The sequence below is a fragment of the Python bivittatus genome, unplaced genomic scaffold, assembly GCF_059951505.1.
Source record: "Python bivittatus isolate LINGU-HERP-01145 unplaced genomic scaffold, Pbiv_v1 ctg000110_np1212, whole genome shotgun sequence".
Lineage (NCBI taxonomy): Eukaryota > Metazoa > Chordata > Lepidosauria > Squamata > Pythonidae > Python > Python bivittatus.
In genome coordinates this window covers 903980-930343 of record NW_028277045.1, presented here as the reverse complement: position 1 = coordinate 930343, position 26364 = coordinate 903980, and the positions used below count along the sequence as shown (strand labels likewise).

General features: G+C 38.2%; 1 protein-coding gene across 3 annotated transcripts in view; it reads right to left on the bottom strand.

The window, feature by feature from the left end:
• The window catches only part of MED13L (mediator complex subunit 13L), a 150487-nt gene that overhangs the window by 79232 nt on the left and 44891 nt on the right, over positions 1-26364 (bottom strand). For all 3 annotated transcript variants that reach the window (XM_088136647.1, XM_088136646.1, XM_088136648.1), the window contains exons 3-4: positions 11119-11203; positions 7322-7405 (exon numbers count right to left, since the gene is read on the bottom strand). In XM_088136647.1, the coding sequence (XP_087992773.1) occupies positions 7322-7405; positions 11119-11203 (169 nt within the window). The remainder of the gene's footprint in view (positions 1-7321; positions 7406-11118; positions 11204-26364) is intronic.

Genomic DNA, 26364 nt, shown 5'->3' with positions numbered 1-26364 from the left:
GGCAGAGAAAGAAAGTGAACGCTCATACCCCCTCCGTCTCTGATATTAATGCTGAATCCCAGCATAAGATGCAACTCAGCAACATTTTGAAAGAGACAGCATTACTTGTATTCTCTGTTGTTTCTGTTTAAAGTAGAGGATTGTACTGAAACCAGTCTGGACAGTGACAATACATGAATTGACTACCTAGAAAGCGCTGACTGCTTGGTGACAATAAGAAATTCAGTTCAAAAGCAACCACAGTTACCATTAACATTAGGTACATATATAAATCTGGGCTAATTTCAAAGGAGGAGGAGTCCATTTGGTGAGAGTGGGAGGAAGAAAAAGAAAAGGAAAAAGGAGTAAAAGCCATTATAATTGAAATACTTCACTCTTTTGGTAGAATATTTGTTCATTCATTCATTCATTCATTCATTCATTCATTCATTCAATTATGGATCATTTGAAGATGATGAAGGGTATAAAATGCTTATTGTGTAATCCTCCATCAACTAGGATTAATTGCAGAGTTAGCATCACCCTGACTGTAAATGTACTTCATTAGTAATGCCATCAAATTCAGAGCTGCTACCAAGTTCATTATAAGTCACTATTTTTGCCAATGTCATAATTGATATCCTGTTTCTCTACCAAATGATCAGAAAGAGATAAAGCGTAACTTGACATCATCATAGAAAGCACATGAACCCCAACAGCTTGGCATTGTTATACAAGAAATAGTGAAGACTATCAGGGTGGAAAATGGTAAAAAAAAAAAAATTCTAAATAGTAACAAGAGGCATGGGGAGAGAGGAATCAATAAACTACGTTTTGAGGGAATTCCCCCCAACCACCACCCTATAACATCATTTAAGAGAATCTGGTTTGTCTCAACCCTATATGGAGCACTGAAACAAGAGTAACTCCAAGAGAAAAAAAGAATATGTATTTGCATAAGAAAAGAGCATTTGTCTACCTTAATCATACTTCTGATCTCCTATACAGGTTTTGGAAATTGTACTGGGCTACAATTAGTCTAAAGTGTGTCTTCTCTGTTGCAACAGCTGTCTTCTAGAAAGAGGTTCCTCTGAGATCCAGGTGCCTCTCACCTGGATGGCATTCCAGAGGACCTTAAAGACCTGGCTTTCAGGTTTTAGGCTAGGGTGGCTTATAAGGTGTATGCGTGTTGCTGTTGGCCAGCTTCACCATCTTGTTCATTTTTTATTTTACCTGGAGTGCATACTGCTGTGTCTTTTTTATGGTATGAGCCACCCAGAATTGACTGGAGTCAGGTGGTGGCCAAGCTGAATAAAATAGAGACAAATTATACATACATACATACACACACACACACACACATATTCCTGTACATATTTTTATGAATTGCCTTCAGAGTTCATTCTTCAATCTATATTAGGGACTCAAAATGAAATATAAAGATGTATGTCTTTTTTAAATAAAATATTAAATAGCGGATCATTTAAGTGCTTTGGAAACTGGCATCAAATCCTGATAATATCCCTATGGGTACACAGTTCACAAAGCTACATGCTAGCATAATTTAAAAGCAATGCAATTTACCACTGGGCCTTCCTTCCCAGAAAAGTAGCAATCGTATTGTACATACCCTTTGAACAAAGATCCACTCCACAATCCTATATCTAAAGCATCTAAGTAGGTATTTTTGAAAGCTTTATCGAAAGCACTAAGCAGAGTGATTTCATTGTCTTTCCAGTCATCTTTCTCAGAGGCTTTCAGGGAGAGGAAACATTTGCCAGGGGAAAGAAAACATAGCTTCATGCTTAGATGCAAGAAGTATAGAAAAAACTGTGTTGTTCACTACAGACACACACCTGAAGAATGGACTAACAGGCCATTATTCTGTTTAAAGCTGACTGGCCATTTCAGGTACAGGACCACAGATACAACAGAAACTTTTCAGAACAACTCTGTCCACTTTACCTGTATGCTTCCCAGTTCATGCACTTGACTCAGGTCTTTGCCAACATAAACTTTTACTGGTTCTCTTTAGACCTCATCCAATGACCAATGTAGTTATAACCACTGGAAACATATGTAGGCCGTTTGCTATCCTATGTGGCAAGCTCCTAAACCATTATGTTGGAAAGAACTAGGGCAATTTGTTCTTTTTCAGACTTTCTAAAATGTAGATACATTCACATCTCTAAAGGCTATTTAATTTTAATCTCTTGTCCTGTGAATTATTTTCTATTGCAACATATTCCTAGGCATCTATGTCTCTACTGTAATTCCTGACATCTGGAACCACAGAACAAAGCCTGCCATTTTGTTTTGCGCAAGGTCTACACTTGTCTCAACGTAACAGGCTCCTAGCTTAAGTCGTTGTAAATTGCAAACAGATTACAAGACACAAGTTAAAACCATCTCTTAAAACAAGGTCTCACATAAGTAATTTGTTATTCTGTGGCAGGGGAGGTGGGGTGCAATGGTGCTGTTTGTTGCACAGATCTAGATAACCTTGTTCTGAAAAGAGAACAACGGTAGCCAAATCAAGATAAATGTGTTATCAAAAGGGATAAAATGAGTTGTTTACTTAGTGTTAGAGTGGCGCTCTGCAGTACACTGCTCAATACTTCCTCTCATCTTGCCATGGATGGATATTTCCTGAGACCAATTTTTCAATCAGCTCTGTATCCATCCAGCCAATTATTACCAACTGCTCAACTAGAATCTCACGAAAGACTTTGTTGAATGCTTTGCTGAAGTCAGCGTACACTATCTCCATTACATTCCCATGGTCAAACCAAATTGGTCACTCAAATAAAAAAAGGACATTGAATTTTGGTGGACTTGTTTTTTGATAAACCCATGTTGGCGTTCAAAGCAATATATTCTTTTCATTTCTAAATGTGCACAAACTGACTGCTTAATCATCTGTTCCTGAGTTTTGTCCAGTATCATTATCAAGTTGACTAGCCAGTAGATAGTCATGTCCTCTTTTTTTTAAGATGGGAACAACACTTGCTCTTCTCCAGTTCTCTGGTATTATTATTATACTCGTCTTCCATAATTTCGCAAAGATCTCAGAAAGGTACTCCACGATGACAACCACAAGCTCCTTCCAAGATTGAGCGTTAACTGGTCTGGTCTTGGAGTCTCAGTGCTGGATGAAGGTATTTTTGTTTTGAAATGGCCAGTGACTCTCAGCAACTTAGGAAGCACTATCATCTACAATCATTTCTCCCACTTGGCCATGCCACCTGCGCTTTAGAGATGCCTTTGTATTATATTGGTTTTTTGACCTTGAAAGAGGGTGCAAACATGTCAGCTAACACAAAATCACTGGCTTATTTATCTCATCTCAACAGCGGGACACAATGGGATGTGAAGCTACCCAAACAATTTGGGACTGATGCAGGATGTTTATGAGTAGAGTGATGGGAAAGAAAAGTAACTATGGCAGTGAATATAACCCAACTTTACTCCTATTTATTTAACTCTCACATTACCATTAAATTTCCTTTCCACTATGTGGATAAAGGATAGCAGTTCAATCCTTATTTGGTTTCAAGCATTTATCAGCTGAACTGAAGTATTTATTTTACAATGTTTTATCTGAATGGGTTGAGTCTTTGAGACAGGGTGAACCTAGTCACTGCTCCTGATTCTTTGACAGAAGAGAAAAGAAAGGCTGGTTTGATTTAGTTTGTATAAAGCTCATTTCTTGGTAGTAGCATCAATCTTATTTAACTTCAGCTTATGAGACACACAATGCTCATTCCAAGTTCCCTCTCTCTGAAACTCATAGCAATTAATATTTAATACTAAGCACCAGCCGCTTCTGCATGGTGTGGTGCTATTCTCTAGAAAGCGTAAATCAAAGCAGCCAGAGCAGTAAAAACACTCAAATGATCCTGTAATTCACCTTATCTTTAGAAATGCTTCCTTCACATCAGGCAATTAACCTGCAAAAATCTGCACTTTCCACAACTTACATGATTTAATGTTAATCAGGACATGGTTGAGTTTTACTATATGCTCAGATGCTTCTTTAAGCAAGCAATCTGGTTGCTCAGTTTACCAAAGACCACCGCACTGACACTGTATGCCAAAAGCTAGTTTATGGAAACAGGAATGACCATGTTGCGTTTTTTCCCTGTTTAACATACTGAATTTCTGGCATAGGGTTTGGGTATTGGTGGAGAACTAGGCCTAAGTGCCATCTGGACAAATAGCTGCTAACAAGAATTCAAGCTCTGGCATCTATATAGTAAATTGAGACCCTGAGTCCATTCAACTGTGGTTATGTGAATAGCAACAACACCCCAAGAAATGCATTTAGGGTTCTCTTCTAGTCCTAGGATTGAACTTGGGACCTCATACATGAAACCAGTGTGCTTTGTTATTGAGGTACCCCTCATTGCAGCAAGGACAAGATCACTAAATAGAAAATGAGAAATCCAGCTGTGGCATACCGACATGAATGTAATGGTATTTTGCTTTCATATTTCAAAAGCCCTTCTCCATTCTAATCCACATTACTGCTTCAGTGAAGACTTCTCAGCAAATCATCCTGAAATAAAGTATGTTTGCTCTGAAGTGAGAAACTACTTTTCCATCTGTGACTTTTGCTAACTATGGTTTAGAGAGACATTTCAATGGGCAAGACATAATGAAAGCTACTCTAAATGAATGAATCTGTGCTTAGAAAACTGACTAGTAAACAAAGCCAGGGAAGAGGCTTTAAAGCACAGTTTGCCTGTTGCACGCTTGGAAGAATATACAAAAGCTGTTTAGAAGCAACCAGTTATAAAGGTTGTACATCAGCTAATTTTGTTTAATGTTACAGAGCACATTTAGAATTATTGTAAGGGAGAAAAGGCAAGGACCAAGCAAGATGCTCACACATTTACAAATCTAATTTTGATTTAAGGCACAAAACACCATGGAAAATTCATCTGAATTTAACTATGCGAAACAGCATTTAACTGAACACACCGCTTAATTTTTTTTTTTTTAAAGAAACCTACTTTCTATCCCTGAAGGATTAAGAAGTGGCAAGATGATTTCTCCCATTCTAATAATAACAAAGAAAACTAAAGGATTAACATCCTTTTCTTTTTCTTTGTTTCTCCTTCCTTGAGAACTGTGCGAGAAGGAAGCTTAAATGATTTAACTGTTGTTGTTTTTTAAGGTAAAGCTTATCCTGAAATCAAAGTTTTTCCCTGATGTATGATTCAAGTTATCAAGCAGGGGGCCAACTATATTAGAATAGCCATTCTGAAACTAAAAAGAAGCCTCTGGTATTTACTGATGCCCTTAAGACAATTAATTATAGATATAGTAAGTGACAACACTATGTGGCAGGCTAAACAACTGAGATTCCTGACAAATCTAATTAACAGCACATCAGGGGTACTTTGCCTATCCTTTACATACTCTGTCAGCTTTAAGAGTCTAATGAGGAAAACAGCTGAAACATTCCTAGAAATTTCCTAGTTGGATCATACAGCTTGAAACCAGACCTCCCATTACAATCACCAGTGTTCAAACACTTCCCATGTTTGGGTAAACAGAAAAATTCATCTCGAGACACCTACAACAGCTCTGTATGATATAGGCCAAAAAAAAAAAAAACCTGAAGTGGTTTGAGTTAATGTGATAATTGCATATAAATCATTAAGCATCTTGTTTTCAGCCTATGTATTTTGGTCAAACCCATAAAGATGAGAGATGTTAAAAGCCATAGGGATGTTATATAATGAGGTGTTACACTTGGTTCTTTTAAATATTTAGGCTTCACAACCATGCCTCCTGACAACCCTCATCTGTATGTTATCTTTAGCTCAAGTTATAGCTGGGACTAGGAGTGAATGAAGCAGCAGTGGTCTCAACAGCCACCCATGAATAGTCTACAATCACAAACAAATATCTGAAAGCAAAGCACGTTGAAGCTTCTTCTCACAGCTGAGACCTCAAACAGCATAGTCCTTTACCAGAAAACTGAGCAATGTTGCTGTTTTTACTTGATTTGCGGAGGGGGCGGTGGTTTAAAGCAAGCACACTTTGAATAAGACTTCTGGTCTTGGTTTATTGTAATACGGTAAGCCTACATCACTCCTAGTTCACAATGAAAGAGCCAGTTAACAACCCACCATGCTGGCTTTCTGTACCAGTTGGCTTTATTATTTAGCAAGGATGAGTATTTCTGAGGTTGCATGATAGGAATTATAACAGGAATAAACTAGATCAAGAGAAATGAATTGTACTTAGAGATGACTTCTGTTAAAACATAATTCAGTGACTAAAAATAGCTTTGGACAGATATCATTTTACACAAAAAGTATTCTATAAATCTATTATGATCAACTGTGGCAATCAATGATTATGCATTTTCTAAAAACGTCCCTGGCTTTCTTATAAGCTTTAAAACATTTTCAAAGAAACCACAATAGTTTCCACTACTTTATAACATTGACTCCATTTTCTCCAGTTCTGGCTTCAAGACGTCATGGGATGGGGGAGGACCAGATACAGCACTGTGAGTGAGCCTACCTAAGCTGGTAGAGGTGGGACATGCAAACTAATATTTCAATTGATCTGCAACTGATCTCCATGCAAAATAGAAATAAAAAAACTATAGGATCAACTTGGTCCTGAGTTGGTCTTGGCCCCTAGACATGAATCCAACATTCCCATCTTGGCTACCAAAGCGAATACTAATAAATATGCCAATATTTTCCACAGATCATTTTGACTAGTTTACTCAGGTAGCAAGCTACTGTCACCAGTGAAAATTAACGCATTACACAGAAAGCCACAAATCAGTTCTCACTTAAATATAAACCCTTCACAATTTGCTAGTACAAGGCTGATACTATTTTTATGCTACTTTTTGTAGCATAATAATGCTACTAATTAGTAGCACAATAATGCTACTAATGACTGTGGAATAATTTGCACAGTAGTGCAGTTACTTCTTCCAAGGGGAAGGAATGCACAAGATCCATACCCTTGGGAAGAGGCAGGCAGGCAACCCCTCTTACCCACAATCTTTAAAACACCTTGTTATGGGGTTAAGGAAACGTCAAATGCTTCAATGAGAATTGCCAACAAACCCTGGTTGTAGTCCAATTCCAAGTCTGCTCAAGTGCTGCAAATTTGGAAGTGGGGGGGAGTTAATGCAATAAAGTTGAGCTCCCTATCACAATCTCAACAGATGAGTTATTAAGTGTCAGGATGTATTACATGCACACGGTGGGGGAAGTGAACTATAAATGGAGAATGGCATAGTTTAAGCATCAGCAGCATGCCTGTCAGCATTGGCAAGGTATTTTTAAACACTATGGATCCTTACCTTTTGTTAATAGGCTTTTCATCTTTTTCATATGGCCGGATGAACCATTTCCCAATCCTTACAAAGTTTTTGTCCATTAGGCATCTGGAAAAAAAAAAAAATAGTAATTTAACTACAGAAAATAATGCCATCATCTTCACCGCATCCAGCTTCACCTCTTCACATCCAGCTCTGTTTTTTTGCCCTTATGATATTAGTCTTGGTCTCTTATTTGTCTCATGCCATTATTGTCTGTCCATATTTTAAAAATTTGTCCCCTCTATCAACTACCAATACGCTAATTTTCATTGCATCAAAGCTTTGCCTTTTACTGGATTAATGTTTAAGCATGTATCCAGCCTTAAAAAAAAAAAAAAGAATTAACTGACTAGTCAAATATTTTCAAACCATAGTACGTTTAAACTAATTGATTAAAAAGATGTTTTTTGAGCAACCAGTTTGATATTTATACTGGTACTGAACTGTTATTTTTAAGCAATAGAATGTTTTAATTTTAATTAATTATAACTTAACATCATTATGAAAGGCTTCAATAAATGAGAGTCATTCACTAACCATTATATTCTGGATCACCAGAGTCAATATAAATAAATTTCAACAATGTGGCATTATATGCATATTAATAGTTAACCCATTATCCAATTGCCTCTTCATATGTAGTCAAAATGGAACCACTTAGCACAAATGAGAAATATCAACAGACTTGAGAACCTGCAAAAAAAATTATTACACTCTCCACCCAAGCTCTCCAACACAATTAGGTCTAATCATGTTCAACAGCCATGAAATAGTGACTTGATTGATTTCTGGGGTGGGAAAATGGAGCATCAACAAGTGCTAAAATATTCTTTTTATTCTGAGAAGTAGTTCAGCAATTCAAAAAGAGCCTTTTGTGCATCTTGACAGTCACTCAAACATTTATCCACTGGATGGTCCCTAAATCCATGGTTACCTTCATGACGTTTACAGCATTCCCTATATTGCAACACAACTGGCAATTATTTGTTTTGTAATTCCAGTGCAAGATAGTGATTACACTCTAATCAAAAGATCAAACTGAGATCAGGTATCCCAAAGTTAACTACCAGGCTCAACAGGTAGCCTTGTTCACTTACTATTTGATTTCATCTGGTCACAAACAGCAGTAAAGGTGTCTAAAATAAGTATTGTGTTTTCACACCTAGTAACAGACTAGCAGCTCTGAACAGTAAGAGTTTCTAGCTAATGAACAGACTAACAACCTTGCCGTTCAATTTGGTTTCGACAAAATACTGGATTACTATTACTAGAACAGGTCTATATGAAGGCAGTTGGGAGTCAAAATAACAGACTGACTAAACAGTTTAAGTCTACGATTGAAACGATGATGAGAAAATACTGAAATGAGAAAATATTGAAACTATGATGAGAAAAGTTTCCTATTTGTACTTCAGGATTTTTTTTAAAGTCCATTTCACTACTATGATCTAGTGCCATTTCTATTTTAATATTGCTCCAAAGGAAGTGAACTCTCATTCCGTAACTGAAACTATTATTCAAACGGGTTAACTGCAGAGAGTTCTTATCTATAAGGTGTAAACTAATTTAAATACAGAAATAGAAATAACACATTGAAAATTTCAGAGAGTGCCATACTAAGAAAATTATGGGCCAATAAAGATGAAGCATTTCTTAGCCTTCAAATATTTTGCTTTGACACAAAACAGAAGGAAATGCATCTTTAAAATCAGTAGCTTGGGGTATATTTTACTAATTACTTATGAAGTCTATAGCTTGTTTAAAAATACCAGCCACAAAAAAGTTTTAGCAAATTTTGAGATAACAGCCAAAGGCGGAAAGAGTTCATTAGCAAGCAAGCAAAACTACGGACCTTGCCAGAAATAAATTTTTGCATCAAACAATGGAAAAGTTTAATCAAGATGACATGAGGTAGCAAGCCTTATCTTTGAAGAACTCAAGAGGAATTCCAAACTGCTAATTCTACTGGATTTCCAGGCCCCTGATAATAGCATTTTCTTGGCTACCGCAATTTGAAGAGAAAGTTCTTAATGTGTTTAATTTTAACCAGGGAAAAAAATGATTAAACTGACTCACATCCCATCAGATACCTTTTGTTAGCAGCACAGAAATAAATGCAATGGGTAGAAGAACAGAATAACCAATTAAAAAGGCAGAAGCAATAAATCCTAAAATATTCACCCTGGTCCTTTTACACCACTTCTTCTTGTATAGAAGAGTATACAAAATATATATAAGAATAACCAAATATAAGTAATATAGTGCTAAATCAGGAGGAATGCCTTCCAAGTGAACAAACTCCATAAAGACGCATCCCCGTTAAACTCCGGGTGATTACTAAAGGTGCAGGGGGCTGAGGGGCAAGTAAAAGAATTGAGAAGTTTGGGATCTTAGATTTTTGTGATAAAAGGAGCTGGCCAGCTAAACTTAAAATGCAGAACCACATTTAAAACAAACAGGAAGAAAAAGAAATAATGAATTTGTCAGAGACCCACAGAAATGCCACAGATTTATTGGATAAAGTTTAATTGAATGGGTGATATATGTTTTTCTGGGATAAATAATGAGGCATAATATTATCTTATGTTACACTCTGTTTTATCTGGACACTGACCAAAGTAAATATTATGTATCTTTGTAACTACCTCTTATGCTGTTGATATAAAGGGTATCTAAAAAGTATTCCTCTTCTCTGCTCCACATCCCCAAGATCATAATGAAATCAATTATATCAGCATCAAGAATTTAAAGGTGTCGCCCTCTTAAAATACCGTCATCTCTAAGCTAACCCAAAGGATTTATTTTTTTCAAGCAGCTCATGATCAAGTTTTTTTCCAATCACACTGGATATTATTCACTGCTAAGTTTGTCATCAGCAAGAACTTAAGAGTTTATGAGTAGAACTGAATTTCTAGGTATCTAATGTTACAGAAAAAGGTATTTTAAAAAAATTAATACCTCTGGAAGTGATGAAAGTTCCAACTGAGTTCAAAGGAGTTTGTTAGCTTTAATATCAACTCCTTAGACCAGCATTTTTCAACCCGTGGGCTGCGAAAGGTCCGCAGGTGTGCTGCATCAGCCAGAACCCCACCTCCTGTGACATCACCAGGGGTGGACTGCCTCCATTTCTCCTCCTGAGTCCCAGCAACCTGTGACATCACTGGACTTCCAGCTTTCTGACCTGGAAGTCCCGCCTATGAAATGTGTGCCCTGAGATGCGACCTTGCTATGAGATCTGTGCCGTGAGATGAAAAGGGTTGAAAACCTTTGCCTTAGACAAACATCTGTGTCATGCTTCTTTTGGACAAAATGACCATCTGTTATTGCCAAGACCATCTGTATTAAATTATGTCCTGGTCTTTGCCTCAGCTGCCTTCCCATTTTCCCCATTTTTAGTGTTTCAGCTGGGGGAGAAAGATAGAGCAAAAGTGTACTAAAAGTTTGCTGTTGTGTTGAATGCTGTGACTTCAGTAAACTTCCTTAATCGCAGCTTCACAAACGTTATCGTCTGGGCACCAGTAGTAATCATCCTTCATACGAACTATAAAATTTCCTCCTCTTTTTAAGGTCTTAGCAAAGTAAGAAAGAGAGTCAGACATCTTTTCTCATATGCATGAAGATCAGAAGAAAATTATGCTCTTGCATGTTACTTTTCCGTATTTCATTGAAAAGAATCTTGTTCTATGCCTCTCCCTGAAGCAAACTGTCTGCCAAATTCAGATTACTAAATTAAAATTGGAAATCCAAAGCAACATTAACAAAGCCTCAGCAACACTCACCTTTCCAACAGGTTGTGGATCGCCTTGAAAAGTAGCGTTCTGCACTCATATGAAAGCCCATTCTCCCACAGTCCCTCTTCTACCACTGTAAAAGAGAAAAACAGTGAAGGTGTCAGTATAAGATCTTTCTAACAGGAAGTTTTCTTGGGTTTGTTGGGCAACAAAAACAGCTTCAGAGAGAGTGAGTTAAGAAATTTTCATTTCTGTTGTTTAAATCCTGAGATCAGAATGACTAAAATGCTTAATTACTCATTACGGCTGCATCTATTTCATCTCTCTTTTCAAAATATCACTGTCTTCAGGAATATGTGCTAGGATTAAATATATTCATACAGTGGCTGTCAAATTGTACAAAAGCTAAAAGTTCATCAAAAGAGCAGCACAGGTGGGTGAACTGGATGTCACAATGCCAAACCCACCTCCGCCATGTACCCAGTGGATAATTCTGGATTCAATCTCCCTCAAAATCCTATATACATAAAATTGGATTCATCAGACACACGGGGAGGGATTGCAAGCAATCTAAATACTTTGGGAATCAGGACTTGACTTTAGAGCTTCAGTGTGACCAAAAGCTTTCAAAATCTTATCATAACCTACCCTCTGCACATGAATGAACTCATGCACATGAATATACACACCCACTTTTATCTGAGCTAACACACTTGGTTTCATCTGAAAACCAGACACCTCCAAACACAGAAGAACTCATCAACAGACAGTACAAAAATTCTTTGGCTGGCAGATCAGCCGCTTTATTATTTTTTTCTGCTCATTTTTGACAGTCTAATCTCTGAACTGCATAGAAAGAAGTCATGTAGAGATCATGATGATAGAGGCGACTGGTTAAAAAACATTCATACCAGTTAGTACAGCTCTAATTTAAAAATTCACCCTTTTATGTCTGCTTGCTTGTAGTTTGTCAGTCTTAACATTGATAATGATCTCAGGCAAAAAGGAAAAAAAAACACCCTAAAATGCCCAGTAAGATTTCATATCCCTCAGTATGGCTAACAGCTGATTTGGAAAGGTAGTGCTTGTATTATAAAAACAGCATCGGCGCAAGATTAATGCCATCATCCTCCAGCCCCACTGCATTTCCTACCTAATGTGTAGCTGACCTTTAAACCAATGTCTGTACTCGCAAAGGAAGACGCCCAGAACTAGTCCTACCTACTACTTCTATATCTCAGATACCCAAATTAATGAAAAGTTATTGTCCTGCACGCTGACTTACTATTGTAATGCTATTGGCTGCGGCAAAAAGGCAAGGGAACATACGTTATGGGATGCAATTAGTTGTTTGGTCATTAAAAATGACTGAAAATCAATTTCTTCCTCTGTTGTGCTGAAAAGCCTTCTAGACTAAAGTGTGGCCCATGAGATAAGAAAGTCAACAACTACAGATGGAGGGTTTTTGTACATGTTTTTTTTTTTTTTAATGAAGCTGGTTTTTTCCCTGCCATGCCCCTTCTTCAGCATTAAAAAAATCAATTTAAAAATCCAATTCATTGGCCAACGTCTACATTAAATAAATATATCAAAAATTCAATTACCACAGACTGGAACTAACAACGTTTTATCTTCGGTTGAATTTGTCCATTTAAGTGACAAACGCAAAAAGTATCACGGCGTCCTAGAAACTGACATCCAAAAAGCCAACCGAGTAACATTGATTCTGAAATACTGCATTAAGGCCATAAACTATCTAATCAAACGCAAGGCTATTGATCTATTATTGTTGCATTACCATTGATAGCCTGCAAATTATGTGCGTTTGAAGTTCACCCTGACTCAACGGACTTGCTCCTTCAGTACATGCAGTGATGGGTTGTGTACTGCTCAAATGCTTTATGCTGCTTTTAGCTAAGGAAGTATGTCATCGTGTACTACTCAAATGATGTGAAAATACCTTTCCCATCAGGTCATCAGTATTACATTACTCTATGCGCTTTGAGACAATTACAAATGCTCCTTATGATGCAGCAGTGACTTCAAAAGAATCCTATCTGTGTGGTTGGTGGCCCCTTGGCTAACCCTCTTCTTCACTTTTCAGCCTACGTCCAAACATAACCATTTTGTTTTCAATTTTCTCCAAGTGGTAAATACTTCTCAGCAAAACAGTGTTTCTTTTGTTGCTACGACACAAGCTTTTTTGGGGGGGGCGGGGTTGGGTTGGGTTGGGTTGGTTTTCAACCATGCTATAATTAAAGAAAGAGTTTTCAACGGGATGTGTGACACCCGATGTCCCCAAGAAAAGGGCTTTATGTCAACGGGAGTACAGTGGATTCCAGTGATGGCAAGAAAATCATCAGCAGCTGTAGTGGCTGAAATGCAGCTTCCTCATTAGCATTTCCCTTCGAATGAAACCCTCATCCCACATTGCTGTACTGACAACCGTCGTCACGAAAAGCATTTTCCAGCAGACTTAGCCCCGGCAAAGGGCACTCTGCAGCAGGAGGGAGAGAACATGGCAAGACAATTCATTAGATATGCCGAGGGAGCTACTATTTACTGTTTTTCAATAGTGTGCTCAAATGAAGGCATTCCCATTACATAATTTTAAAAAATCACCGCCAAAGAGAAAACTATGATCCCCTTTGATTAAGGGAAGATACTTCTACCATACTGGAACGCTACAGCAGCTGAGCCTTTTTTATTGTGGGGGGGGAGTGTTTTGTAGCCACACAGAGACACGCACATATACATGTTAAACTGATAATTGCCCCCAGGCACAAAATTCCCCCCAAACAAACAAAATCCAATAAACTGGCTTTTGATAAGTCTGATTTGAAAAGCTGGCGATAATCTGTAGAGGACTTTCAACTATCTCATTAGTTTTCCACCTGATTTCTACTTTAAATAAAACAGCCCTGCCATCTCGTTTTGCTGATCGATCGCGATATGTTTCATGTTCAGCTCTTATTGGGTTTCCCTTGAAATGTTCTTTACAGAACTATGGAAAACAATGTCTCTTTTATTTGGTCTTTTCACTTGCTTTCAGGATTGTATTGCCCCGTTATCGCCGACTCCTTTGTGTTTTTTCAACACTTCCAAATACTGAAAAACAGGGCTATATAAACATAAAACTGAAAACATGCCATTTAAAAAGAGAGTTTTAAACAAGGCTTAGCCACTTTCACTGGGACTAATGCATGCCAACTTCTCAAGGGTCAGTGTGCAGAATATTATTAGGCAGAAACAGAAGCTGTTGGCTCTTTTTTTTTAATTTAAGTTGTTGTTTTTTTTTAACTATGTTTTGATCCCTCTTCCAGGCCATGAATAGTCACAGGGCACTCAGCGTACTCCATGACTTACTCTAATTTGAGACATTCACACTCCGCAGAAAGTAACTGTGGCAAATCACTGAGACAGTTGCTTTTTTAAAATACGGCCGCATTGGGGATTGTAATCCAGCAGAATAGTTTCAGCCTGGCAGGGACTGTTTTAATACATACTTACATTTATACATACATATTTTTTTAAAAAAAGATTTTAAAACAATTACATTAAAGCACCTGATAAACACGTTACCTTCTGCCTAATAAACTGCAAGACAAAAGCTTTATTTAAAAGATGATTAAGCATTGCTGTTGTCACAGTGGTTTAAGAAGAGGCAAAACAAAACATACAAATTCTGGCTTGCAGTAAGAACAAATTATCTTGAAGTAACCAGGCAGAGATTTTTCACCTAAACTAGATCTTTTACCATGCAAGCCACAAGAGCAGTCACATTGCAGACTGCCTTGTGATGTATGGGGTAGGCTGCTATAAATGTTGAAGAAAGTAAAGAAGGACAGATATATCTAGACGTGATAAATTTGGGGGAGAGCTTCTCGCAAAGGCGATCAGCTGACTGGTAATTGCAGCATTAAATTAGTCAGTGCAACCATAAATGCAGTTGAACAATAAGAGATCTCAAGAGTTCACATTGCGTGAGATCTCCTATCCTTCTGTGGGGTGTAACTGGACAGGTACACTGAAGGTGAGGGGCAAACCAACCTCTCTGTGCTATCAGAGAAAGTCTTCTTCAAGTGAAGTTCTACTCCTAGTGACACTTCTTAGTAACAACATAGACGCAATTTCCCACTGCGGCCTTCTGAGATGTGTTTCCGACTTCCCAGATTAACCTACACCCTTGGGACTTCTTGGTAGTCTCCCTCCAAGTGCTAATCAAGATCAATCCAAATTAATTTTTAGAGCTCAGCCAAAGTTGTTGTGACACTGTCATCTAGCTGGACTCAGTGTATTATGTATCATCTAATTTTATTCTGAAACGCTGTTCCCAGTGAAACAGAAACTCTGCAACACACGTTGCTTTCTGCTGTCATCAAGTCTGAAAAGCAGAATTAAGCACAGTTCTTGGAATAAAGAGTTTGAGACCATTTCAGGACTTAGGCAGAGAATCCAGAACTTGCTACTAGAAATACAGGCTAGATGTGCCAAATTCTGCCTTCCTTGGAGTGGAGATCCAATAGTTATGACTGTACCAAAAACAGAAAACTGCCAAACTACAAACGAAGCCTCAGAGGAACTTGTATGGTTCAACCTGTCCTCTAGGAATATTTCCAGGCATCATTTTTTATTGGCCTAGTACCAAGGGGATGACTAGTGCTCTTGATCCCTCGTCATGGATGTTTCGCCAAGCAAGCTTGAAACAAAGTGCCTGCTAACCTGCAATATTAAAGGAGCCAGATAAAGACATGTATGAATTTTAAGTATAACCAGTTCTGAATATGAATGTTATTCATTTATTTTATTTTGGATAGTTTTGCACTGCCTTATCTCTTACAAAGAAGGATAGGTCAGAACACTGTAAAACAGAGTAACTAAAAATTCCTTGTATTTAAACACACCTGGAATAAAAAAAAATGCTGAACCAGCTAGGTCAAAAAGTACTGTATCTGTTGCTAAATGATACCCACAGCCAGCAGAGGGAGCTTATCAAACTGAGCTTTAGAATTTGTTAAAAACAAGTCACCCCTGAAGAAGATTTACACACACTAATAATCCAAAATAGGATGTTTCAGAGATTCTCTTACAATGCATACAATTGATATTTCAAAACAGGATGGCCAAGTTCAGCAAAAATTGGTCATCCAAGCCACAGACAACAGTTAGTATCGTTTGTAATCTGGGGAAGCAATTTACCAGCTCCACAGTCCATCCCGCTGTATAGCATTACACAGCCTGAGGATACAGAAGGGTTCAGAAAAGAGTTCCCTGTTTTGTACTCTAAAGCTTCCTTTTCCTTTTTGGGATGAAATGTGATTTATTTTTATTGCTCAAAAGTAATAAAACCTCCTCAGATACAATAAGAGAACTCTCTGCTGTTCTATTTATATCTTCTGTACATTTTTAACCCTTCAGAAATCAGAAGAATAAGAAGAATTTTTTGCCCACATCTCCAATTCATGGGCCTAACACTCTCTCTCCAAAACCAACCAGAGCGCTACATATTGGGTGGTGGAATGCATCTCTAAGGTAAGCAGATGCAGCTTTGATCTTCAAGTCGCACCACAAGTCACCTTCTGAAGGCATACTCCAGATGGGTATGATCACCAGTGAAACACTATCTCCAGTAACATCCAGTTGACACTTAGGACTCACATAAAGACTGGAGAGCCAACAGAGGGAAATGACAATGTGCAGAAATGTCCTCTAATGGTACACACAGAGAGAAGATGTGCCACGCTATCAGGGTTGTATGCATGCTGCAATCTGGCACAGAGCCTTTACAATAGGAAAGCTGAGGTTCTTCAGCCCTCATGGTTCTGAACATATGTTTACAAGTACACTGGCAAAGATGACTGAGTTTTTGGAAACCAGGCACACTGCATAAGATGCTCTAGCAGGCTGTACCCACAGTGCTACCATTCATGACTATCAATTGCAGGTCAAATTGCTGCAAAGGTCTTGCCATGCCTTGCCATAGCAAAGGTCTTGCCACAGAGGTTGAGTGATCCCAGAAACATAGGTGTCTGAGTTAAAAAAAAATTGCTGACAAGGTATGACAGGGGACTTCAGAGCAGGTGTGGGCACTATCTCAGCACATTTTTTCCTGGGATTACATAGCTATTGTGTGAGCCCAGGAAATGGCACAACTTCTTTAAGGAGACACCAATACCCACTCTGAGGGATCTTTTCAGCTTTGGATCCAAAGCATAGCATGTTAATCACCACCAGCAGCAGCAGCAGCAGCATTGACAAAATCACCATCAGTCAAATGCAAAAGGTAGCTTTACTTGGAACAGTTTATATCCTATGACGGTACCTTTAACACCATCAAATAACATCTGCCTATCCAAGGTCCTTGGGAAGGACTCGATAACTGGACAAAAATGCCAAATCCGTCTAAACATCTGGCTGACTGTGTGACCAACAACGTTACTGAATCATACAATTAGCCCATCTAGCTCAACACTATACCCCAAATGACTACTAATGGCATTCCAGGATTTCAAAGCTTGCTTGGAAATGTCAAGGTGCAAATGCATAATTTTTTGTCTGCAAAACCTATGTTCAATCCTAAACTGTGACCTTTCTTATATTCTCATCTTTGCATTGCTTCAATTGATAGACTTCATACTGGCTTCTCTGAATTCATATTTTACAATATGTGAAGATTTGCAAAACAAGAAATTAAAAAAATAAGATATAATGAATGCAAATAAGACTAACTGAAAGTTGAAAATACTGATGCACAGACTGCAAGAGTGAACAATAAAATGAAGAAGGAAACACTACATGCACCTCAGGCATAATTCTCACATTTTCCATGGCAACCAGACCTGAATCAGAAACTCAACAGATACACTGCATTTGGAGAGCACGGCTGAAATAACTTATAAATATACAAGGATGAACAAGGTGGTTTTTCATTTCCCCTTTGTAGGGCAGGACAATAAGTGCTTAGATCCTAGATACATCTAATTTCCCAAAATCTCCAACTGGGGAAAAAATATGTATATGCAGTGTAATCCATATTTAGCATTTACATCCCACCTAATTTCAGAGACCCCAAGGGGCTAATATTCAAATAAAAACTTGTAAAATAACAATATTAATTATAACTGAAATATAATAATAGTGAAAAAGAGATAAAAGCACTTATCAAGATTAAAAATAACCCACGCCATAACTCTTACTCTTCAAATACTCTCTTATAGGACCCAGTCTGCAAAAGGTAGGAGTGTGGGGGCTATACAGATTTCAGGGGGCTGGATATTCCACAGAGATAGAGAACCTGTTGGAAAAGATGTTTCCACGTTCCCCACCCCTTGATCTGTCAAAGAGGAGGAATCCAGAGGATTCTTCAGATGGTTCAAATTGGACAGGTAAATTCCCTCTGGAAGAGATCTTCCCAATTTGTATATATTTATTTTTACTGTACTTTAGAACAAAAAAGGGGGATCTCAAGAACTTAGGCCAGCCATCTAACACAGTGGATTAAGTAAAGTTTGAGCAACAAACATATCAGAGAGTTAAGGGGGTGGGGGGGGATAGTCTTTTCTACAAATTTGTTCACACTTTTTAAGAAAATGTCTGTTAATTGCTAGTGCTTCTACCCCCACTGCCCCACACACTTTCCTTCCCCTTTCCTGCAAATACATTTACTCACAATAGGATACATCAGATCATATCAACAATAAGAATGACAGAAATTGGAGACCAGCCAACTCTGAAGTGATCATACAAAAACACAGATGTCCTGGTGTTATTATTCCATACAAATTCTCTGTCTGATATCTTCGGTCCTACGCAACTGGCAAGAATATTCTGAGCAACTCCAACAATTATATTAATTTTTTTTAAAAATCTGCACAGTCAGGTCACAAAGTCCTTTCCTAAACCATTTCAGATTCTATACACAGGGAAACTAGATGGCATCATAAAAGCATAATAATGTTGACATGAATCAAAGTGATGCTGCCAGTTTGTGGCATTCTATATTAACTTTCAGAACCAGGTTCTAAAATCCTTTATGTAGGACCAAGCTTAACATCTCAAAGTTTGATTTAATGTCACCATTATCCTAAGACAACTTGTTACACTTCCAGTTTGCTTAGTTATTTGTACAAGAATGAAGACAAATGTAAACTATGAAGGACTACTGACTCTGGTATGCAGTGGGAGGAAGTTCCTATTCCCGTAACAGCCTTGCCTAAAAAGGACAATCCACAGGCAAAATTCAGTCCCATTCAAAAAGAAAATGAATTTGTAGTTCACGGGAATCTTCCCAACCCTTATTACCTGCAGACTACCATCAGCGAGGGAGCTGAAAAAAGTAACTAATCAAGGACTTCTTGTCATGCCAGGTGTACTACAAATTGCCCAAGAGAAGTGAACGTAAGAAGCTGGATATAACACACTAATATGTGTACCAGCTGCACACAGAGAATCTCTGGATTGTGGAAAGATAAATGCCAGCTGGAAAATGCAAAGTGCAAGACTGTTGGCAGTATTCAGTATTCAGACAATATCCAAAGTGCCTAGAAACAAAGACTTTAATAGTCAAGCAGATTGTTTTATCTGTAAAAATCTTTACAGGGATTTAATTGAAATCAGAATCGACATTGCTATCCCCACAGTCTTGGTGTTGCCCTAAGCTAAAATGTATGTTCCGGATGACCATAGAACCCTTGTCATAACGCATTAGCCTCAGATAACAGTCAACAAGCATCTCATCTTCTCGTACTTGCCTGGAGCCACAGCTTCCTGTTGCTTACAGTCAAGTTGGTTACATTAGACAGGCATACCTACATTCTTACTGACCACGTGTGATGAGGAATCCCTGAAACCTTTTGTGGGTTTTGGGGGGGGGGGTGTCTACAGAACAAACATACCAAATCTTGCCCATAAATCCAATACTTACCATCCAATTTAACTACAGGGGTCATTATAACCAACAGAATGTCCAGGAATTGCTACCTCTTCACATAAAGTATAGCTTCACTTTAAGGGCATTCCACATACATACTTCTGCATGCTTTAATTTCAATTCTACTCAGACATCAAACAAATCACTGACTTGTACTGGCCACAGTTAACACTTAAATTTCAAGTGGTGTTCCTTCTTTGCCTTTTCGGAAAGCCATACACCATTCTCACCATCAGTGCCCCCTGATTTCTGAATCCTGACAGATCTCTAGGTCTTAGCAGCTGGAAGATCTAAAAGTAACCTTTGCATACTACTGGTAACCGGTGTGTATGAATTTAACTGCCACTGAAATATGACAACATTTAGCTATAATCGTGGGTCATCTTTTCTGCCCAAGAAAACCTTTTCTTCAGAAGAGAATATAGTACATGAGGCAGATTTTACTAATATACTGAATGTGAAAAGCAAGAGGAACTGAAGCATGTAATTCAATAATTGCAGACTAAATATTTCAATGAAAACTTGGAAGCATCTTTCACTTCCATGCATTACATTTTGTTTGGTTGTATACAACTTCTTTGAATAAATGAAACTGTCTGCCAAGCCAATGTGTTGAATACAGAAGCCTTAAGCTACTGGTCCATGTTACTTACTAGCAGAAATAATTAATGCAACTCAGGATATCCACAATACATATTTGACAAAATGTAGAACCTACCTTACTTTTTTAGAAAAGAGCTGTTTTGGGAGGATTTTGTTTAGACAACCGATTAATTAATAAAACAGAGTACTCCCATGCTATAAGGCAGAGGTTGGCAACCTTCTTGTGCGTAGGGGCCAGAGGCCATGCTTCCACTGCTATCACTCCCATGTCCAGAGGACTTGGTGAATATAAGCTTTGTTTTTTTGATGTATGACATTCTCATCCATGAGCATAAATAAAAAATATAATCTAACACAGTAAAACACTTGTGTTAAACTATGGCTTGTTTAATCCTGATTTACTGGATAAACCAAAATAGACTAGATCCACATAACACATGAAGCCATATTCCTCTGTTTACAAAAACACAATGGTTGGTGTCATATAATATGCTAAGACCAAATCAAACAAATCTTCTGAGAATTAATGCCTTGGGTAAACTCAGCCTCTGTTTTATATAAAGATATGACTCTTATATTTCCACCAAATTCAAGGCCAGAACTGTTTTTTATACAAACCAGTCATTTATTCAGAACCCAGTTGTTCATGCTGAAATGTCAATGCAGTAACTTCCAAGCCAAACAAACTCTATGTATATCATTGCCCACTTGGTTCCGATTGTTCTATGCTATCTTGACTTCTCACAAGAAAGATAGAGAATGAATGAATGAATGAATGAATGAATGGTAATAAGAAATATGCAGACAGGCATTAAAGAACTTGGGGAAAGAAGCCAAGGTTGTGGGGATTTTTTTATTAACAGTGGACTTATAATCACTGTCAAACATATAATAGGCAGTTCACCATCATCAACAGTCAGTCATGTTGAACCTCTTGTATGGACACACACACCCACAGCAATGTTGTAGGACAAAGCCAAAAGGGAGTTGTTTGGGCCTTGTAACAGCTTTCATCTCAGGGATCAAATTTCTAGAGCCACTTGCATTCATCTTGGAAACAAGAGGTCCATCCTCCCACCCCTAAAAAGACAACTGGTTTTATCAAGATAATCATGCAGTATTGTGGCTTAATTTGGATTTCCTTCTTCCTGACCATCTTCCTACATCATATTACAATTAGGTATATAAAATGCCACTCAGAAGTTTCCCACCCTTAGTAAAGAGTATTTTCCCATCACGCATAGATAAAAGTCTAACTTACAAGATTTGCAGGACTCATCTTTGTGTACACACACACACCCACACACACCCACACAGGGCTTTTTTTTCCCCAGGTTATCACAGTGATTCTTTGACCCATCATATTGTTCCAGCTTGTTTAAATCTTTCCCTTCCTGTGCCCTATTGTATATATCTTTACTTAATGGCACATGGTCAGAGGGATAATACATTTTTGCTGCAAGTGTTCAGGGAATTTTAACTCTCTAGATGTAAATCTTCTATAAGTTTAAAAAGATTTGGATTGGTGAGAAATTTCAAAACAAGGCATCAATTCAGTTTAGACAGACCACAGGTTTTTAATCAAAAAGGTTAATTTCTGCTTTTGCTATCAACCAAGGGTTTTTTTTAATTTAAGTACATATGTACATACTATAGGATTTATATGCCACTCCAATCAACACAACTCTGAGTGATGTACATTCTACAAACCAGTACTTGGATTAAAACACAATTAGAGCTAACATTCAGCAAAACCAAGTAAGATAAAAACAAAACAAAACAATCATTACTGACATCCTAATTCCCCAATATTCCTTGGTGCCACAATTTCAGGAGCCGTTCAACTATCCTTGCCATTCCTCCATTCCTCCAGAAGAGCTACGTTTTAATGGATATATGGCCCTTTTAAGTATTAACAAGGAAGTGGGTAACCTTACCTCAGAGGGTACCTACTTCCAGATGAAAGAGACTGAATAGGAGAAGGCCTCACCCTCAAGGTCCCTACTATCAACATTTCCTCAGAGTCAGGGCCCAAAGACAGCTCTCCATCCTACCTCTTATCAGACAGGCAGATTTTACCTAAAGAAGGCAGACCCACAGATATTCAGATGCTAAGCATTAAAGGACATTACGGGTAACAATCAGTACCTTGGATTATACTACAAAGCCTAATAGCAACCAGTGCAGCTCTTGAAGTATGGGTGCCTTATGGGCAAACCAAGTGGACCCCATTATTACTCAAGGTACTGACTTCTGGACCAGCTGAAGGTTCCAGATGCTCTTCAGGAGCAGCCCCATATAGATCACATTGCAGTATTCTAGCCATGAGGTGGCAAAGATATTAATCAGCCTACTTTCCCAGAAGTGGCCTCAACTGGCAAACAAGATGGAGCTGTCTAACAGCCTTCCTGGCCACAGGCTCCATCTGCTCTCCAAGCAGGAGCTGTGAGTCCAAGAAGACTTGTAGTTCTATAGCTAGGCCTAAATACAATACAATCCTCTAAAAACCCTTATTTTCCTTGTGCCAATATCAGATGTGTCACTAGCTAGTAGGCATATTTGCTAAGGATTTACTTTCTTTAAAGATATTTATGTAGGAGACCACCATAATACCTTATGGGAAGCAATTCTGAGCTTGCCATCCAAAAATCCTTGAAGCAGCCTTTCATTTACAGGAAAGTGCCAATCTCCAGCCTCTTCCTACATCTAAAGCTCTACAGCAGTGTTTTTCAACCTTGGCAACTTTAAGATGGGTGGACGTCAACTCCCAGAATTCCCCAGCCAGCCACTCTAGAGAGCTCCCCACCTTCTGGAGCTGGTTTATAATGTGTTACGAGCTGAAAGGGAAGGGAGGGACTGATCTGGCAAACGATTATTCCCCATGAAAGCATAACTGCTTTTTACTTGAACAGTAGAATGCTGAAAACAAATCCAAAATGAGTATTATTTCCCACAAAAAAAGAAGACTAGCTAACCAATATTCTGCCATTGCTGAAAGTTATGCTAAGTTAGACTTATAAACAGGAATATAGGAAGTTACCAATTCAGTCCATGAGTCCATATCAGAAATGAAATGAGGACCTCTTCCATGCAAAGCAAGCATGGCACTCAAGATTATATTAAGGTTATCTAATATGAAAACAGTAGCAAACAGCAAGACTTACATAAGCATTGTAAAATAATTTAAAATGTTGTCTTTAAGCAATATTTTATCATTTATTTTTCTTTTATTCATGCTGCAGCATACATCCAGCTCTTACACAACAAACTGACGTGTGAACACTCAGCAAACACACTCTGATTTAGTAAATATTCTACCAGTTTAACTAGGGACATCTTGCCGCTAGTCACCAAACACTTCTTTGTTTCACCTCCTACAAAAATCACAGTGAAATAGCAAGCTTGCTGATTTAATTATTGTTTTAATTTTGCACAGTACCTTGTTTTAAGCTGTTTTGGGGTTACAGCATGCAGAGAAACAGATTTGATCTTTAGCTTCTATACAACGCCTAGTTATCTAAACTAAAAACAGTTAATTGTCTTGAGGCTTAAAAAAAAAACAAGAAAGAAAATCCTGTCCAGTTGATGTAATAACTGTGAGATAAAGTCCATTGAATGGACACAATTCTAGAAAAAAGTAAGCATGCTAAATTAATCCCTTGAGGTCAATGGATTATCACTGTTACATATAAACAGCCAAGGTTCTATTCAATACAATTTCCTTAACCTCAAAAATGTCTTTTTGTTTTGTTTTTAAATAGAAAACATGCTATCTGTGAACAAAACTACTTTCTGTTTAGGATTCTTTAGCACAGAAGTACACAGTCTGAGACTCCAGAGGCACATGAACTTCCAGAAGTCTCTGTAAGTTTCCCAGATACCTTTCAAAACTACTCTAGAGTATTCCTATCTTAAGTTCTCCTACAAATGGACCTTGAGTTTGTTTGGAAGGTTTTAGCTAGGGAGCACAGCTATCACATACCCTTAACTGAAGAATGATACACTCTTTGTAACTGGGTTGGTCATCTCTTCCATTGAGTACACAGCTTCAAGAGGCACGCTCATGAAATGGTGAGGAAGAAAGGGACACTCATCGCACAAGCCAGATCAACCAAATCAACCCTGGCAATCAGTGGGGTGACAGATGTTGCAGCCAGATCACCTTCACATCATTTCTCAGCTTGTGGGCTATGATCAAGAATAGTGTGGAAAGCTCCAATCTACTGCAGCCATCAAACTGTAATTTTAATGCAACAAGTGGGGAAATTATTGACCACTCAGAGAATCACCATATGAATTGTATTTGGTATTAAGTAAAAAAAAAAGTTTTTGTCCTGGCTGCACCTACTTTGTTGGCCCAGCCCTATGTCCTCTTTAAGTGACTTTCAGCTCCTCTGTAAATCAAATCATTAGAAATGTAAATTACACATTAGCAGGAAAAGTCAAAATGCTTCAGTAAACATTATCCAACTAGATCAAGAAACAAGTAACATACATTACCAGATTACTTTAGTGAAAATAACTGTACTGAAGCTACTTCAGTTTTATGAATATGAAAAGGAAAGGAAGCATTAGTACAGTGTAATTCCTTGTCTGAAATCAATTGCAGTGGAAAGGAAAAGCTTACGCTTTGCTAGAATCTAAAAATAACTTTTTTTAAAATCCTCTGATTTGCAGTCATGCACGAACCATGGTTTCTCAACCAAATAAAACACATTGTTCTATATATATATACACCGTATAAGTATTTAGATATCAATTTCAACTTGTGATGAAAGTATAAATATATTCGTGATATGTATTTATCCCGCAGCCATTCTGACTCAAAACATTTATAAAAGCAGTCACAAAGCCTTACAGATCTTGAATCTCTTCTTAAATACGCACTTAGTAAATCTTGAGTTGTTCTTGAAATCTCGCCTAATGTTACAGTTCAACCCAGCTGTAAAGCTGCTATAAGAGATCAGAAATACACATAAGACATTTGTCCTCTACATTCTCCTGATTTCTCATTTAAGATATTTCTAAAGTTCTTTATACATTCATTGTTATATCTTTAGTATTTTACATATTAACAGATTTCTAAATGGGGTGTATGGAGTGTCAGGGAAGGGTAGCACCTTTGATGGGGGAACATGTCGCATCGCTTTCAGGGCATCCACTCACCTCTGGTTCCCACCTGGCACTCAGCTCTCACCTGTGGCTCCTTGTAGCTGTTTGCATGTGACAGTGGCCATACCCCGGGCAACGGCTTTGACAAGCCAGCTAAACCAGGTGAGGGTAGCCGATGGCAGAGAATCCTCTAAGGCGTTCCCAGTCATGGTGGCCTCCACACTGTTCAGCATGATGTTTACTGCCATGCTGAATGATGCCTTTCAGGACAGTGATGCTGGAATCAGCCTCAAGTACAGAGTGGATGGGAAGCTCTTCAACCTGAGGAGGCTTCAAGCTATCACCAAAGTGAAGGAAACTGTTTTGAGAGACTTCCTCTTTGCCGATGACTGTGCCTGAATGCTGGCTCAGAGCCAGAGATGCAAGTCAGTATGGACAAATTCTCCATGGCTTGTGACAACTTTGGACTCACCATCAATATTCAAAAGTTATGCACCAGCCTGCTCCTCATACACAGAACCCAAAATCACAATTAAAAGGCAGAAACTACAGGCAGTGGACCAGTTCAATTACCTTGGCAGCACCCTCTCTCGAGCAATGACCACTGATATACAGGTTAACTGCAGAAGAGCAAAGGCAAGTTCTGCTTT